The sequence below is a fragment of the Aspergillus aculeatus genome, assembly GCF_001890905.1.
Source record: "Aspergillus aculeatus ATCC 16872 unplaced genomic scaffold ASPACscaffold_12, whole genome shotgun sequence".
NCBI classification, from domain to species: Eukaryota; Fungi; Ascomycota; class Eurotiomycetes; order Eurotiales; family Aspergillaceae; genus Aspergillus; species Aspergillus aculeatus.
In genome coordinates this window covers 592,067-604,757 of record NW_017962987.1, presented here as the reverse complement: position 1 = coordinate 604,757, position 12,691 = coordinate 592,067, and the positions used below count along the sequence as shown (strand labels likewise).

Genomic DNA, 12,691 nt, shown 5'->3' with positions numbered 1-12,691 from the left:
CTTTGCTCCTTCATCCTGGACAGGAATGGAGGCAAAGGGCAGAGCTAGAGAAGAGGGAGGCAGGCACTGCGAACGAGAGAGTATGGGAGAGGAGGAGGCAAAGCAGCAGCAGCAGCAGCAGCAGGAGGAGAAGATGAACCAACGGGTCCCCACCCGGGCGGTTGTAGCCTTCCTCTTTTTGCTGCTGCTGGCTCCTCTTCTCCGCCTGGGGCAAGAAGCACCGACCACTTTATCATCTGCTTCTCTCATGCTTCAGTCTCGCGACCAAGGCTTTTGTCTTGTCTTCTCTTGTCTCTCCTTGCCTGCCTGCCTACCTGATCCTCATTGTCTTTCTTTGCCTTCAGCTGGGATCTCAAGTTTTGCTTTCTCTATTCTTTCCATATCCCAATACGGGTCGCCTCCCCCACTCTCCCGCAAGGTCCCTTGAGTCGTGCTGCTTGATTCCCAGTTGAGTCTGGCCCGCACCGGGTCCGAGAGTCACCTGACTACCTACCTTACCAGCCCGGCAACTCGGACCAATCCCTCCCTCTCCCCCTCTGCTGCCACTGCCGCTGCCGCTGCTTGCTGCTGTTCGCTGCTTTGCTGCTTCCCGACTCCTCTCTTCCCTTCTCTTCCCAACTCATTCCCATCTTCTGTTACCCGTCCCATCTTTTATCCTTTCCATTCATCCCACACCCAACACACATCTCCTCCTCCTCCTACATTCCTGTCCCAATTCTAATCAGGGACCTTGCGCGCACATTCTCCACCTCCTTTTCCCTAATTTTCCCTTTCTTTACGCACGTCTTTGCTCCCCTCCGTCCGTGCCCGGTCTTACCTGCGGCGCGCTCAATTCTCGCTCCTCGTCAATGTCTCCACCCGCCTTTGACGATACTGACCACGCCCAGCGCGAGAGGTCCCGTTCTCCCCGTCGCCGTTCCCGTAGCCCCCGACGCAGCCGTCGTTCCTACTCTCCTCGCAGTCGCTCACGCAGTCGTGACGACTACCGCCGTTCCGATCGTCGTTCCCGTTCGCCTATGAGTGCGGCCCAAGGCCCTTCTGGTGGTCATTCATCTTCTGGTTACGGTGGGCGCAGCAGCTACCCGCCTCCAGCTCGGTCATACGAAGAACGCGCTGTTCACAAAGAACAAATGATGCAAGCCGTCCGCGAATCATCCCAGCAAGACCGTCGGGTCTATGTGGGCAACCTTTCCTACGATGTCAAGTGGCATCACCTCAAGGATTTTATGAGACAGGGTGAGCAGGGTCACATCGTCTCGAGCGTCTGGTTCGCTCGTGTCGTCGCTATCGAATCTGAGGGCTGACTTTGGAGGGGGATTCACCCGCGTTACGTGTCTACAGCTGGAGAAGTTATCTTTGCCGATGTCTTGCTTCTTCCCAATGGAATGTCGAAGGTGGGCGCCAATGCGTAGTGTGGCTTGTTTTTTTTTTTTTTCTGCCCTTGTTGTTATTCCTGGACTCTCCCCTTCCCTTTCCCCTCTCGTTGGTTTGCTTGTTATGGACTGTTTGGGTTGACGGGCTGGGCCTGGCCGTCCGGGATACTGTAGGGATGCGGGTAAGGACCTCCTGGCGCTCAATGACCTTGTCGGGCCGCATGCTGACTCTTCGGGTAGGATTGTGGAATACGCGACCAGGGATCAAGCGCAAAATGCGGTCAACACCCTTAGCAACCAGAACCTGATGGGTCGTCTTGTCTACGTTCGTGAGGTAGGTCATGACTCGGCTTCAGCTATCAATAATTGCCGACTGATGGGATGGCTGTAGGATCGTGAACCCGAGCCGCGTTTCACCGGCGGACCTTCGCGTGGCGACTTTGGCGGTGCCGGTCGCGGCGGTTTCGGTGGTGGATTTGGCGGCGGCGGCGGTGGTGCTGGTGGTGCTGGAGGTCGTCAGCTCTTCGTGTCCAACGTAAGTGCGGTCACTAAAAGCGATAATAATGACGGAGAATTGATGGTGGGGTGTCTAGCTTCCGTTCAACGTGGGTTGGCAAGATCTGAAGGATTTGTTCCGTCAAGCCGGTAAGTCACTCTAAACGGAAGGGTGCGGCGCCCTTTAAGGGCCGCTTGCGTGATCTCCGCTCGGACAGCAGCTAATTCTGTAGCTCAACAAGGTGCGGTTATTCGTGCCGATGTTCACACTGACGCCACCGGTCGGCCCAAGGGCTCCGGTATTGTCGCGTTCGAGTCCCCTGAGGACGCTCGCAATGCCATCCAGCAGTTCAACGGCTACGACTGGCAAGGCCGGCCCTTGGAGGTCCGTGAGGACCGCTTTGCTGGTGCCGGTCCCGGCTTCGGGGGCCGCGGTGGCTTCGGAGGTCGTGGTGGTTTCGGCGGCGGTTTCGGAGGCCGCGGTGGCTTTGGCGGTCGTGGTGGTTTCGGCGGCGGCTTTGGTGGTCGCGGCGGCTACGGCGGCGGTCCTGGCTACGGCGGCCCTGGCGGTCCTCCCGGCGGCCCCGGCTTCGAGGGCGTCGCTTCGGTTCCTCCCAACCCCTTCACTGACTTCGCCACTTCCGGCGGCGAGAAGAGCCCCGTCATCTACGTGCGCAACGTAAGTTGAAACCTGACTTCGTCAAGAGTATCGGTGACTCATCCGGATATAGCTGCCCTGGTCTACCTGCAACGAGGACCTCTTCGACTTGTTCACCACCATCGGCAAGGTCGATCGCGCCGAGATCCAGTATGAGCCCAATGGTCGCTCCCGTGGCACCGGTGTGGTTCAGTTCGACAGTGCGGACACTGCTGAAACTGCTATCGGTATGTGCAGGCCATTGTATTAAGGGCTGGTCCTTTTACTGACTCCTCACGCAGCCAAGTTCACAGGCTATCAGTATGGTGGTCGTCCCCTGGGCATCACCTTTGTCAAGTACCTGAATGTGGGTGGCCCTCCCGCGGACGCGATGGAGGGCCAGGAGCCCACGGCTCCCATTACTCAGGATCAGATCATGTAATTGTACCGGCCTGATGGAAATATCTCGGCTTTCGGAGGATTTGATCGGAAAAGTTTGCGATGTATGACTCCGAGTGGTTTAAAGGATCACCTGTCGGCGCGGGCTCGCGTATGCTGATTACCTTGAAATATCGCCCTTAAACTCATTCCCCATTTTCGATATTGTTTGTGTTCGATCTGTTCGATTCAAGTCACCTGTTATGACGTGTGTTTTATCGCTGGTTAGCTTTCGTTATATGTTTTCTCATCTCCGGCGATCTGGTTCGGTGGGGATAAATCAGACCTGGTTTGACAATGTCCAAGAATGTGCGTGTGTACCCCGGGGTGTGGGATGGGGTCTTGCGTCCGATGCGGTTGCGGTTTCTGTTGACTGCCCCCGACAAATTGATGGATCTGAACAAAGGATATGGTTTGGTGTTGTGTTGGACCATCCCGTATTCGGCGGTCTGGCAATGTGCAGTGGTAGTGCGGTAGGCTGTGGTAGGCTATGTACAGTAAGTTCTGCAACATATTGTCCGGTGGGAGACTGTGCCTGTTCCCTTAGTCTCATCGGAGGCAATCACGGGATACACCCGAAGACAACTTCCATGTACAATATAGTTGGTCGTTGCCATCATATTTGGCTATCTTATTCATGCATACGTGGACTACCACAATACATAAAACATAAAAACCTAAGTATAATCGCAGTCAGCATTGCTCCCACTCAGGACAATACCTTGTCTTAAATTACACCCAGTGTCGAAATCTACAGGGGGGGGTGCAAGTGGTAGAGGTGGGTAGTTTATTGTACTTTTTTCCAAGGAAACGAACGGTGGACCTCTCTCATCGTCTGATAAATCAGATCTTCCTCACCATGAGTGGTTTAAGCCGGAATGATAGTTACCACACAGACTGCAAATTCTTTTATCGTATTGTACCATAGAAAGTGTCAGAAGAAAGTAAAGGGAATATGATAGATCCAGAACCGATACGATCAGAAAAGCCAGCTTTGAGCAATACCTAGATGGATTCAAACAGGAAGGGAATAAGAGAAGCAAGCAAAAAGGAAAAGAAAGCCTATCATCAACTCAAATTTCAGGCAACCAACACTCAAACAATAGTGATGGAGGGAATTGAAACCAGTGATGATGGGAAGAAATGGGTGAAATAGATACAAGAGAAGTGTAAGTAAAGTAAGAGGCAACACAAGAAGTAAAGCAAGCAAGAAAGAAAGAAAGAAAGAAAGAAAAAAAACAGGCAACGATTACTTGGAAGTCAAGACCCTTGAAGCAGAGAGCACTGGCTGCAGTGCAATAAGAAACCCCCTCAGCCGAAGAACCCAACCGACCAACCAGCCAGCCAACCAACCGCCTTATCCATTTCCGTACCGCCCGGCCATCCCTGAGTCTAACGCCTTTGCAAAGAGAAATAGAAAAAAAAAGGTCAGCCGTGGTCAAAGTTTACTTAACCTGTCAAGCTGTACAGTAACCCCCGAGGGAGTTGATTGCCCCAATCCGGTTCCCGCTGGTCGAACCTGTCAGTTGTGACACAGAACGCCAAAAGCGATGGAGTGCACGGTTGTGTGCAAGTGGATATATAAAGGGACTGAGAATAATATGGGGTGGGATTTGTCAGAGTGAGGATATTTGAATTCTGTATCTCTCCCTCCCACATATTGTTGTTGAAAATTTGTTTGTTGGTATGTGTCATCCATGAGCGCATCTCAAATATGATTGGTAAAAAGCGCACACATATCAGGATCACCACGTCATTGTCGTCAGGTCGTGAAGATATACAAAGGGGACAACAATAGGAAAGGGTGTGACAAAGGAAAATGCTTTCTTGGGGTTGCAGGACTCTTTTCTTTCCGTCGGAGCTCCTTCCCCAAGTCAGCAGCATTTCAGATGATGGTAAATGGCCATTCGTCTGAGATTACTCGATCGCAGGCTCCCTGCGTCTATGGCGACAGGTTATTTGCAGGAGGATAATGGCCTGGAATCTGCAGTTCAAGAGTGGAGACACTGCCCTTGGTTTGTGCGGGAGGTCGTTTGGCACTGCCATTCTGAGTGACGGCCATGTCAGTGGCAACAGTGCCGACAGACGGGCCAGCATGTATAATTCGCTCATGGCCGGTGGTTGTCATGGGCTGCTTGGCTGCGCCGTCGAGCTCAACCCCAACGATATCAACATTGGGTTCCTCAGGCTCGTCAATTGAGCTCGGAAGGGTGTTGTGTGTGTACTCTGTCCCGTTCGTCGCCGTGGGCGCTGTCGAGGCGCTTTCGCCGCGGTTGCGCTGGCGGGTCAAAGATGGATCTCGCGAACTCGTGGAACCCATGCCGTTGACGAAGATGGCCTCGCCAGTCTCTCGTTCCTGGTAACCTCGGTCGTAACCTTGTTGCGCGGGCTGAGTTTGCTCATTATAACCTCCGGCTCCCATCCATGTGCCATAGTGGCTGTCGTGCCTTTCTACTGGCTGGGGATAGCCTTGATTCTCCAAGTGACTGCCATTTGCCTCACCATCGGTCATGGCGCTACTGAATGGTCGAGGGTCAGAAAAGGATCCGGCCGCCGCCAGCAGGTCTCTGTCACCGGAGCTCTCACCACTGGAAGGCGACAGAGGCGCCTCTAAGTGACGATCTATCTGGACATCGCTGGGAAAGCGGCCTCCTGGTTGACGGGGCTGCGAAGTGGGACGCTCTTGGTACAGGACGGCTGACTCCGCGGAGTAGGGAGTCCTATCCGCTTCATCCTCATCCATTCCATCGCTGCTGTTACGGAAACTGGCGCCACTCACGGTGCGGACATGGCGCCTCACGTATGCGTTGCGGGCCTCGCCCGTCTTGGACATGAGGCTCTCAATATCTTCGTACCAGGCCATCATCGTCTCATGGGTTTCTGCACGGAAGACCCACGAATGACCCCGGTGCATGGTTCCGGTCTGTCTTCCCTTGAGCATGAACTTGTGCGAGTTTGAGTCGGGCTGCGAGTGCGACCCCAATTTCTGATCCAAGAGGTTTAACGACATCACCGGTTGTTGCCATGCGACGCGATCGGCGGATTTGAATTCATGGAGGTGCGTGGGTGACAGGACATACCAGCCGGGCGTGTAGCTCTTAAGATACTTGCTCTTACGCTCCAGCATACCCGACCGGACCTCTGCGGCGGCAGGGTGGTCCTTTCCTGGGTAGGTGATGTTCTCGATATCACGGAGAGGCACCCCGGGATCAACCAGTTCGTCAGTGTCTGCAATGAATGCATTCCACTCATGGTCGTGTGGCATCGAGATGGGTCCCGCGCGGAGTTTCTCAACGGTGTCGTAGGCTTCGTCAGCCTCCCGCTTGAGGATGCTGGCATAGGCGTTGTAGGCCTTCTGAATCTCACTGACAACAATGGATTCGAGCTCGCGACCAGAGTTCTCCAAGTTCAAGAATGCCTAAATGATTATTAGTGTCTGTCGCGCATGGAGCATCGAGACGAGGAACAACCACAACATACCCGATGCAAATAGTTCTCTTCCTCGATCTGCTTCTCAATTTGTTTGTCCACACTCAACCGAACAATGAACGGATCGCCCTTTCCAGAAGTCGCAGATGGATCAGTGTCGACCAGACCCAGGGCCTCGTGTAAGTGTCGAACGGCCTTGCGAGTGGCGTCAACTTCTTTGTCGACAGAGTTTCGGAAATCGCCCGACAGGCTGCGGATCTCCTTAGTCTTCTTCTGCAGATCATTACGGAGACCCATAAGCTGATTGACAACCTCGCTCTCCACCTCGGCCGCCTTAGTCGCTTCCAAATAACCCTGGCGGTGAAAGTCGCGCAAGATCTCGGTCGCATCTGCCAGGCCACCCGACTTGAGGAATGTCGGCGGCAGTGATGTGTTGTTCATGATGTTCGAGGCGGACATGAAGAGTTTCGAGCGTGTTTCGTACGACTTCTGCACTTCCTTGAAGAAGATGATGAGATCTTTGAGGATTTTGCGCCACGCTGTCGCATATTAGCATGTTGCCTCCTGAATCGTTCTACTAGATATGAGGGGTTCTTACATTGGAAGCGGTTAGCCAGTACCTCGGTCGGGCTTCCATCCGTTGGAACGGGAATATAGAATGCGCTGTTCGGATCTTCGCCATCGACGCCGTATTTCTCTCTATCGCCCAGGACGAGGCTTCGTACGCTACCCGCCCGCAGACTTCTCTTGCTACCACTGCGACGCATGCTACCTCTCTTACTGAGGGAGGCCTTCTTTCTTAAAGTGCCGGATCTGGTCGGGGTTGCGGATCGAGATTGGGACATTTGTGAAGCCGAGCGTTGCATGCCGGCGCTCGACGGACCGTCCACAAGAACGGAGCCGCGCTGGCTGGCAGCGTCGAACTCCTCGTGAAAGCGACCGGTGTGAGGGTGAGAGGTAGGGTCGGCGGCTTGGGTGACGTTATTGTAACCGGAAGTGCTGGCGATGATGGAGTTGGGTCGGGAACTGGAGCGCGCGCCGTATGCTCCGCGATTTAGTAGAGAATCGGGATGCTGAGGTAGGGTGCCATAGGGGTCCTGCACCGGCGTTTGCGACCTAACGGCCATAGCCATGACTGGGCAGGAAAGGAAGGCGAGAAGAGGAGGAAAGAAGAGAGAGGGAGGAGGGCGGACGAGTGGCGGTAGTCGTCGTGTCGCGAGTAAGAGTGCGGTAGTTTAGTGGTGGTGGTGGTGACGGGCAATGCAAGTCAGCGCAATCGGGCGGTGCAAGGCAGTCCAGGCCCGTGTGTCGATATCAATTCGGTCCGTCGTTGGAAAAAAAAGGTCCGTTGCCGAATGCGGGCCGCGATCAGAGTTATAAGGGCGTCCAGAGTAACAATATATCATGAAATGCGAAGTGTTGAAAGAAAGAAAGAAATGAGAATAGGGAGGACAGGAGTCGTAGGAGGAAGAGTAGGAGGGAAAGAAAGAGAGAGAGAGAAAGAAAAAAGGAGAGTCAATCTAAAAAGAACCAGCCAAATTGATCGGATTTAGTAGAGTCGTAGAAGGAGCAGGTAGTAGTAATAGTGTAGTATGGCTGGTTAATCGGAGGTAGTATTGGTTGGTTACCGGGGCGAACAACCTAAAGGGTCTCTCATTCGACTAGCAGAATGACTTTCACAAATAGTACCCCTTCGATCAAAAAGAAGAGTGGCTAGAAGAATAGAAAATCATTCCACAGTCGATCAGGACGCGACGTTCGGGGGGAGATTGGGTCTCCACTGAGGGAGAAACTAGTTTCGTATAGGATCGATGGGGGGTGGAAATGGGAAATGGGAAATGGGAAATGGGAAATGGGAAATTGGAACTGGGCTGGGCCCGGAGTAGTCGTAGTCTAGTAGTAACGTTACTAGTAAGTAGAACGGAAATGAGACTCTCCAACAAGTAGTGACAGGAGACAATCTCTCAATCTGTGCAATCCAGATCGCCGTCAATGTTTCAGGAACAGTTGAAAGAAGGAGGAAAGTGTAGAGGAGTATAGGTAGGAGGTAGAATGTAGAGAGTAAAGTGTAGTAGAGTTGTAGAATTGTAAACTTGTAGATAACTAGAAAGTTACACAGTTCCCTTTCTTAGCCTCTGAAGGTTTAAAGGGGGGAAGTGGTTATATCCAGTGCCGGTTCGGATGACGTCTACTCCAGCCAAACGAACCAGATGGTAACTGCGACGTTATGACGCTTGGGACGGAATCCCCGGTCCCGACCTCTGCATTTTTCTCTTTTTCTTCTTCTTTACTTTTCTTCACTTGACTTTCTTTATCTCTTCTCTGACCATACACCTTGTTTTTAGAGTTCCGTTTGCTGAGGAGGGGAGGAGAAAGGAGGGTGGCCAGAAAGTACGAGAAGAACCATTGAAGTATACTATACTTATGCAGCTACCGTATGTATACACATGTACTCCGTAGTCTCAATGGGTCTGGGCAATATGCACTATGGTCCGTTCCCCTTTTCCATTGGGTTTATAAATATAGTCTCATAATCCAGACTCTCCAAAGATAAATTGTAATCTATAGAAATTCACCAATCTCAAACTGAAGTACAATAGGACATAGCCAACCCAAAGAATGGATGATCATCATCCCACGGTCAGATTCGGTACAAACAATAGCACACTGCATGTAGGTACTAGGTACAGTTAGTAGGCACATCGTCATTCTCATGACTATGGCGCCACCCAATGGTCATGGAAAGAGAAAAGGGCGAGCCCACAGTCCTTGCCGCTGATGCTATTTGTTGCTGCTACTATGGTGTATGGTTGTTCAGGTTGTGGTTGCTGCCTGCCCTCACTGCCCGAAGCATGATCTAAGGCTTTATGAATCTCATGCATGGAACGTGGCTGGTGCCATGCATAAGCATCACCCTTACCTTACATAAGTCAGATTGTGGCTAGGGAGTTGATCCCCACAGCTCTCGTTTTGCCTTTTCGGGCAGTGGCCGGGGCGGGGGGGTTTGTCCGTCCAGCCAATCTACGGATAATTAGATACTGTGTCTGCGCAATACTTCCTTATGCCTTCGAGGGGAACACCCCTTTTCCAATCCTCTTCCCCCCCCCCACACCCCCTCTCCTTCTCTTGTTGCCGAACAGGTGGCAATTCTAATCAAACTCAGATGCACACAGGAGAAAAGGAGACTCCCGGGCGGATCTTCGGGAATGGATCCCTCTACACTCTCAGCTTCTTTTCTGGTCTTTCCCATTCGGGTATCGGCGAGGCAGCACTCCCAAAGATTCCTATCGATCCTCGACGTCATGCACGGTTCATCCACTCCATGTCGATCCGGATGGATGCACCACTACGAGGTACACGGATGTGAACCACTGACACAGTTTGTGAGGTCGAACCACCGATTGTGAGGTCAATCTCTTGCTGTTTCTCTCATCGATCGCGAAGCATCCAGCCCGATTCCACATACCAAAGGTCTGATGGCTCGCTTCTCGCTTCTGCAACAACACTCCACATGACACCTTTTTCTCTCTGCAATGCACGCACCCTTGACGTAGCCCTGTCATCCACTTACCTTGCCTCCGGAATGAAACCAGTTAGCGCACGAACATCAGTTCCTCTTTTCTTGTAATTTGAGAAGACATCTATAATTCCAATGACTTCACATGCACATCCGAACGCGAATCGATTCGCCGTCCTGGTTGATCTCGAGGAACAGAGGTACCGGTACTGTTGACGACTCAGGAGGGGAGTAGGAAGAGGGGCCGGCCCCGACGATGTGATATCATAAGTTCCCCTGCATAGATTATCATGCATCCCTTGACTCTGTGTCAATACGGAGTAGACAGCTGGGCGACCCCATCAGCCTGGGTGAGAATTTCATCCGGTGAACCTCGGAGAATGGCCGGTTCCCCTTGCCTTTCTAGAAGCCCGAAAAGAAGGGAGGGATGGAGGGTTGCACTGTTCGCGGTGCTTATGCGACCTGAGTGCGAAGTCGCCAATCTGCAGGCCTAATGTGAGGTAGCCTGATGGGAAGGCGAAGCTGTACTACCAAGGCGAAATACTTCTGCCTGTACATGTATAGCAGCGGAGATGATACTAAGATGCAAGTGAAGCCTATCCGAACGCACTTGATCAGATACAGAGAATTTGCGAACATACAAAACCACTCTCCCCTTCGGATTTAGCAATATTGCTCCCACGAAACGAGGTTCAGGTAGAATGAGATACTCAGTAGTAAACTCATCTGATCTAAGACACTAATCCCCGATCTAATGCTTGTTGTAGATGCCCGCAATTATGCGGAGAATAATCCCGCTCGCCTCCCACTGTCCTGCTCCTGCTCCTGCCACTGCCCTCCACTTCCTGTATCACATTCGTTAATGGATATAATAAGCTGGTATTGGGGTCCGGAGACCTGGTTTGTCTATCCATTCACCCTGAAGATTACTATTTCACCGTTGCTCTTCGCACGTCTCAGCTGGTGGCGACCGGACAGGCCACCTCAGGACTTTTGCCAGGGTGACGTACTCTGTCATAGTGCTCAGAAACGAGTGGAGTTGACCTCTGTGAAGTCTTCATCTTCTGCTCCAGCTTTTAGCAATTTCAGTACTTAGGTAGGTACGAACACCGTTAGCGTATAGTTCACGCCAAGCCCATATGTAAATGCACTTGAGCAAAGCAATCTGCGGCATCGCAGATTATGAGCAATGTCAGAGCAGAAAGGGCGCTTGAATATAGTTTGTCTTTTGAGTGTCCTTGACTTACGATATATGCATGAAGCACATGTATCTTCCTTGTTGTAGTAGTGTAGAGTCTTGTACAGAGACTCTCTGCTGCTTTGATAAGCTGACCGTGTGATTGGCCGGCACCCCTCCAGTGGTAATTTAAGAAATGCGGAGGTAGACATGAATCCATGCAATGCTTCGGTATGGCAATAATGCCCGCGGTTTCGAGACAGACTTCCTAGTGATCGAGTAGCTAGCAATTGAACCATTCAAAGGTATAAAAACGACGAACAATGGGTTTAAACTCGAAGCAGGGGCTATTGTTCTCTGCATGGCTGGAGAGATCGCGCGGCATGCCGAACCTCTGGCTCTTGCATGTATCATTTACTTCACTTATTCCGTGACGACCTTCCTTATCTTCAATTGTAGGCCTCATACGTAGATATATTCCGCATTATGCGCTGAAATACCCTTTCTCCCAGCAAAGATCAGAAAACGAGTAAGAAAAAAGGTGCATTCGTGGGGACGTGCCAAATCTGCTAGCTGAACGGCATCTGGGTAACGCAATAATTTTACACAAAAGAATATATCGGAAATTGGGGAGAGGGAAGACTGCGCAAAGAGGAAAAATTCAATGAAACCATTTCTATGATGCAGGAACCTCGATACCGTATGCCTCCTTGATTCTCTCCCGCCGTCTCTCAGCATATCCAGGGCCGTAGATACCTGTTCGAATACAAGGTTAGCTTTTGGCGGCGTTCTGCATCAAGTGTCCGATGATGCCGTTCATCATTTGGGAGACCTACCTCGTCCCTCACCCAGCTGAGCAAGAGTCTCCTCCCCTGAGGTTCTGTATGCCGTTCTGATCCGCTCACGACGCTCGAACTCGTCGACGTTGGGCTCCCGCTTCTTACCAAAGAACGAACCACCGGTATATTCGAAAGCGCCGAGGGTGACGGCCAGGCCAACACCATAGCCCAGGACTGCGGGGAAAGTGCGGACTATTCAGGACTCGTCAGCGGTAAATCCAAATGGGGGAGAGGGGCATGGGATTGAGAGAAATCAAAGCAATTGTGCAGCACTGACCTTTAAGTCCCAGAATAGCACCGGAGAAGAAACCTCCCAGCGCGACGTTGTAGTGGTCTTCCTTTTGACGAAGATTGGCGGAAGCGGTCTTCACGAACTCGTAGGTACCTCCCATCGCGGCTAGACATGCGGTGTCAGTAACAGATTGACAATTGACCCGGATCATGCCCCAATGGCCAGTTGCAATGGGATATTCGTACCGAAAATGCCGATCGTGCCGCCAGTCCTCGTGAACACACCCCATGGTCCGACGTTCTTTCTAGTCAGGGTGTTCTGGACGGCGGAGGCGAAAAGACCCACTCCACCAGTGAGCATGGTGGTTTTCAAGGTGGCCTGGAGCGCATCCTTGGGGTGGTAATCGTGTTCGTCGGAGTGAGGGGCCATGGTGGCGGTGGGATATGAGGTGGGTGTATGATGGGCTGTGGCAGCTGGGCTTCAAGTGTCGTCGCCGGACGGGCGTGGATGAATTTGGAGACGTCAGAGTTTCTGCCAGGTGACACCGCCTATCG

The 12,691-nt window shown here is 52.1% G+C and overlaps 3 protein-coding genes across 3 annotated transcripts; 1 reads left to right on the top strand and 2 right to left on the bottom strand.

Annotated features, from left to right (window-relative positions):
• Nucleotides 1–1,016: 1,016 nt before the first annotated feature.
• ASPACDRAFT_80091 (RNP domain protein) lies at nucleotides 1,017–2,947 on the top strand (the record flags this gene model as incomplete). Its single annotated transcript, XM_020205563.1, has 8 exons — nucleotides 1,017–1,236; nucleotides 1,342–1,408; nucleotides 1,614–1,707; nucleotides 1,765–1,908; nucleotides 1,967–2,018; nucleotides 2,102–2,547; nucleotides 2,600–2,753; nucleotides 2,808–2,947. 8 exons carry the CDS (start codon nucleotides 1,017–1,019, stop codon nucleotides 2,945–2,947), a joined length of 1,317 nt encoding a protein of 438 aa, XP_020054311.1.
• Nucleotides 2,948–4,885: 1,938 nt separating this feature from the next.
• ASPACDRAFT_32017 (SLM1 family PH domain-containing protein) lies at nucleotides 4,886–7,505 on the bottom strand (the record flags this gene model as incomplete). Its single annotated transcript, XM_020199852.1, has 3 exons — nucleotides 4,886–6,361; nucleotides 6,424–6,911; nucleotides 6,971–7,505. 3 exons carry the CDS (start codon nucleotides 7,503–7,505, stop codon nucleotides 4,886–4,888), a joined length of 2,499 nt encoding a protein of 832 aa, XP_020054310.1.
• Nucleotides 7,506–11,381: 3,876 nt separating this feature from the next.
• Nucleotides 11,382–12,601, bottom strand: ASPACDRAFT_122795 (Tim17/Tim22/Tim23/Pmp24 family protein). The gene is made up of 4 exons (XM_020196570.1): nucleotides 12,383–12,601; nucleotides 12,183–12,302; nucleotides 11,903–12,097; nucleotides 11,382–11,822 (listed from the first exon to the last, which is right to left on the bottom strand). Exons 1-4 carry the CDS (start codon nucleotides 12,564–12,566, stop codon nucleotides 11,743–11,745), a joined length of 579 nt encoding a protein of 192 aa, XP_020054309.1. The 5' UTR covers nucleotides 12,567–12,601; the 3' UTR covers nucleotides 11,382–11,742.
• Nucleotides 12,602–12,691: the final 90 nt, after the last annotated feature.

Excerpts from the sequence above, each read along its gene's own strand:
- ASPACDRAFT_122795 (XM_020196570.1), bottom strand. The coding sequence starts at position 12,566 with ATGGCCCCTCACTCCGACGAACACGATTACCACCCCAAGGATGCGCTC. Across the intron at positions 12,303-12,382 it reads CGGCACGATCGGCATTTTCG|CCGCGATGGGAGGTACCTAC; the intron begins GTACGAATATCC and ends CCGCATGTCTAG. Across the intron at positions 12,098-12,182 it reads TGCTATTCTGGGACTTAAAG|TCCGCACTTTCCCCGCAGTC; the intron begins GTCAGTGCTGCA and ends AGTCCTGAATAG.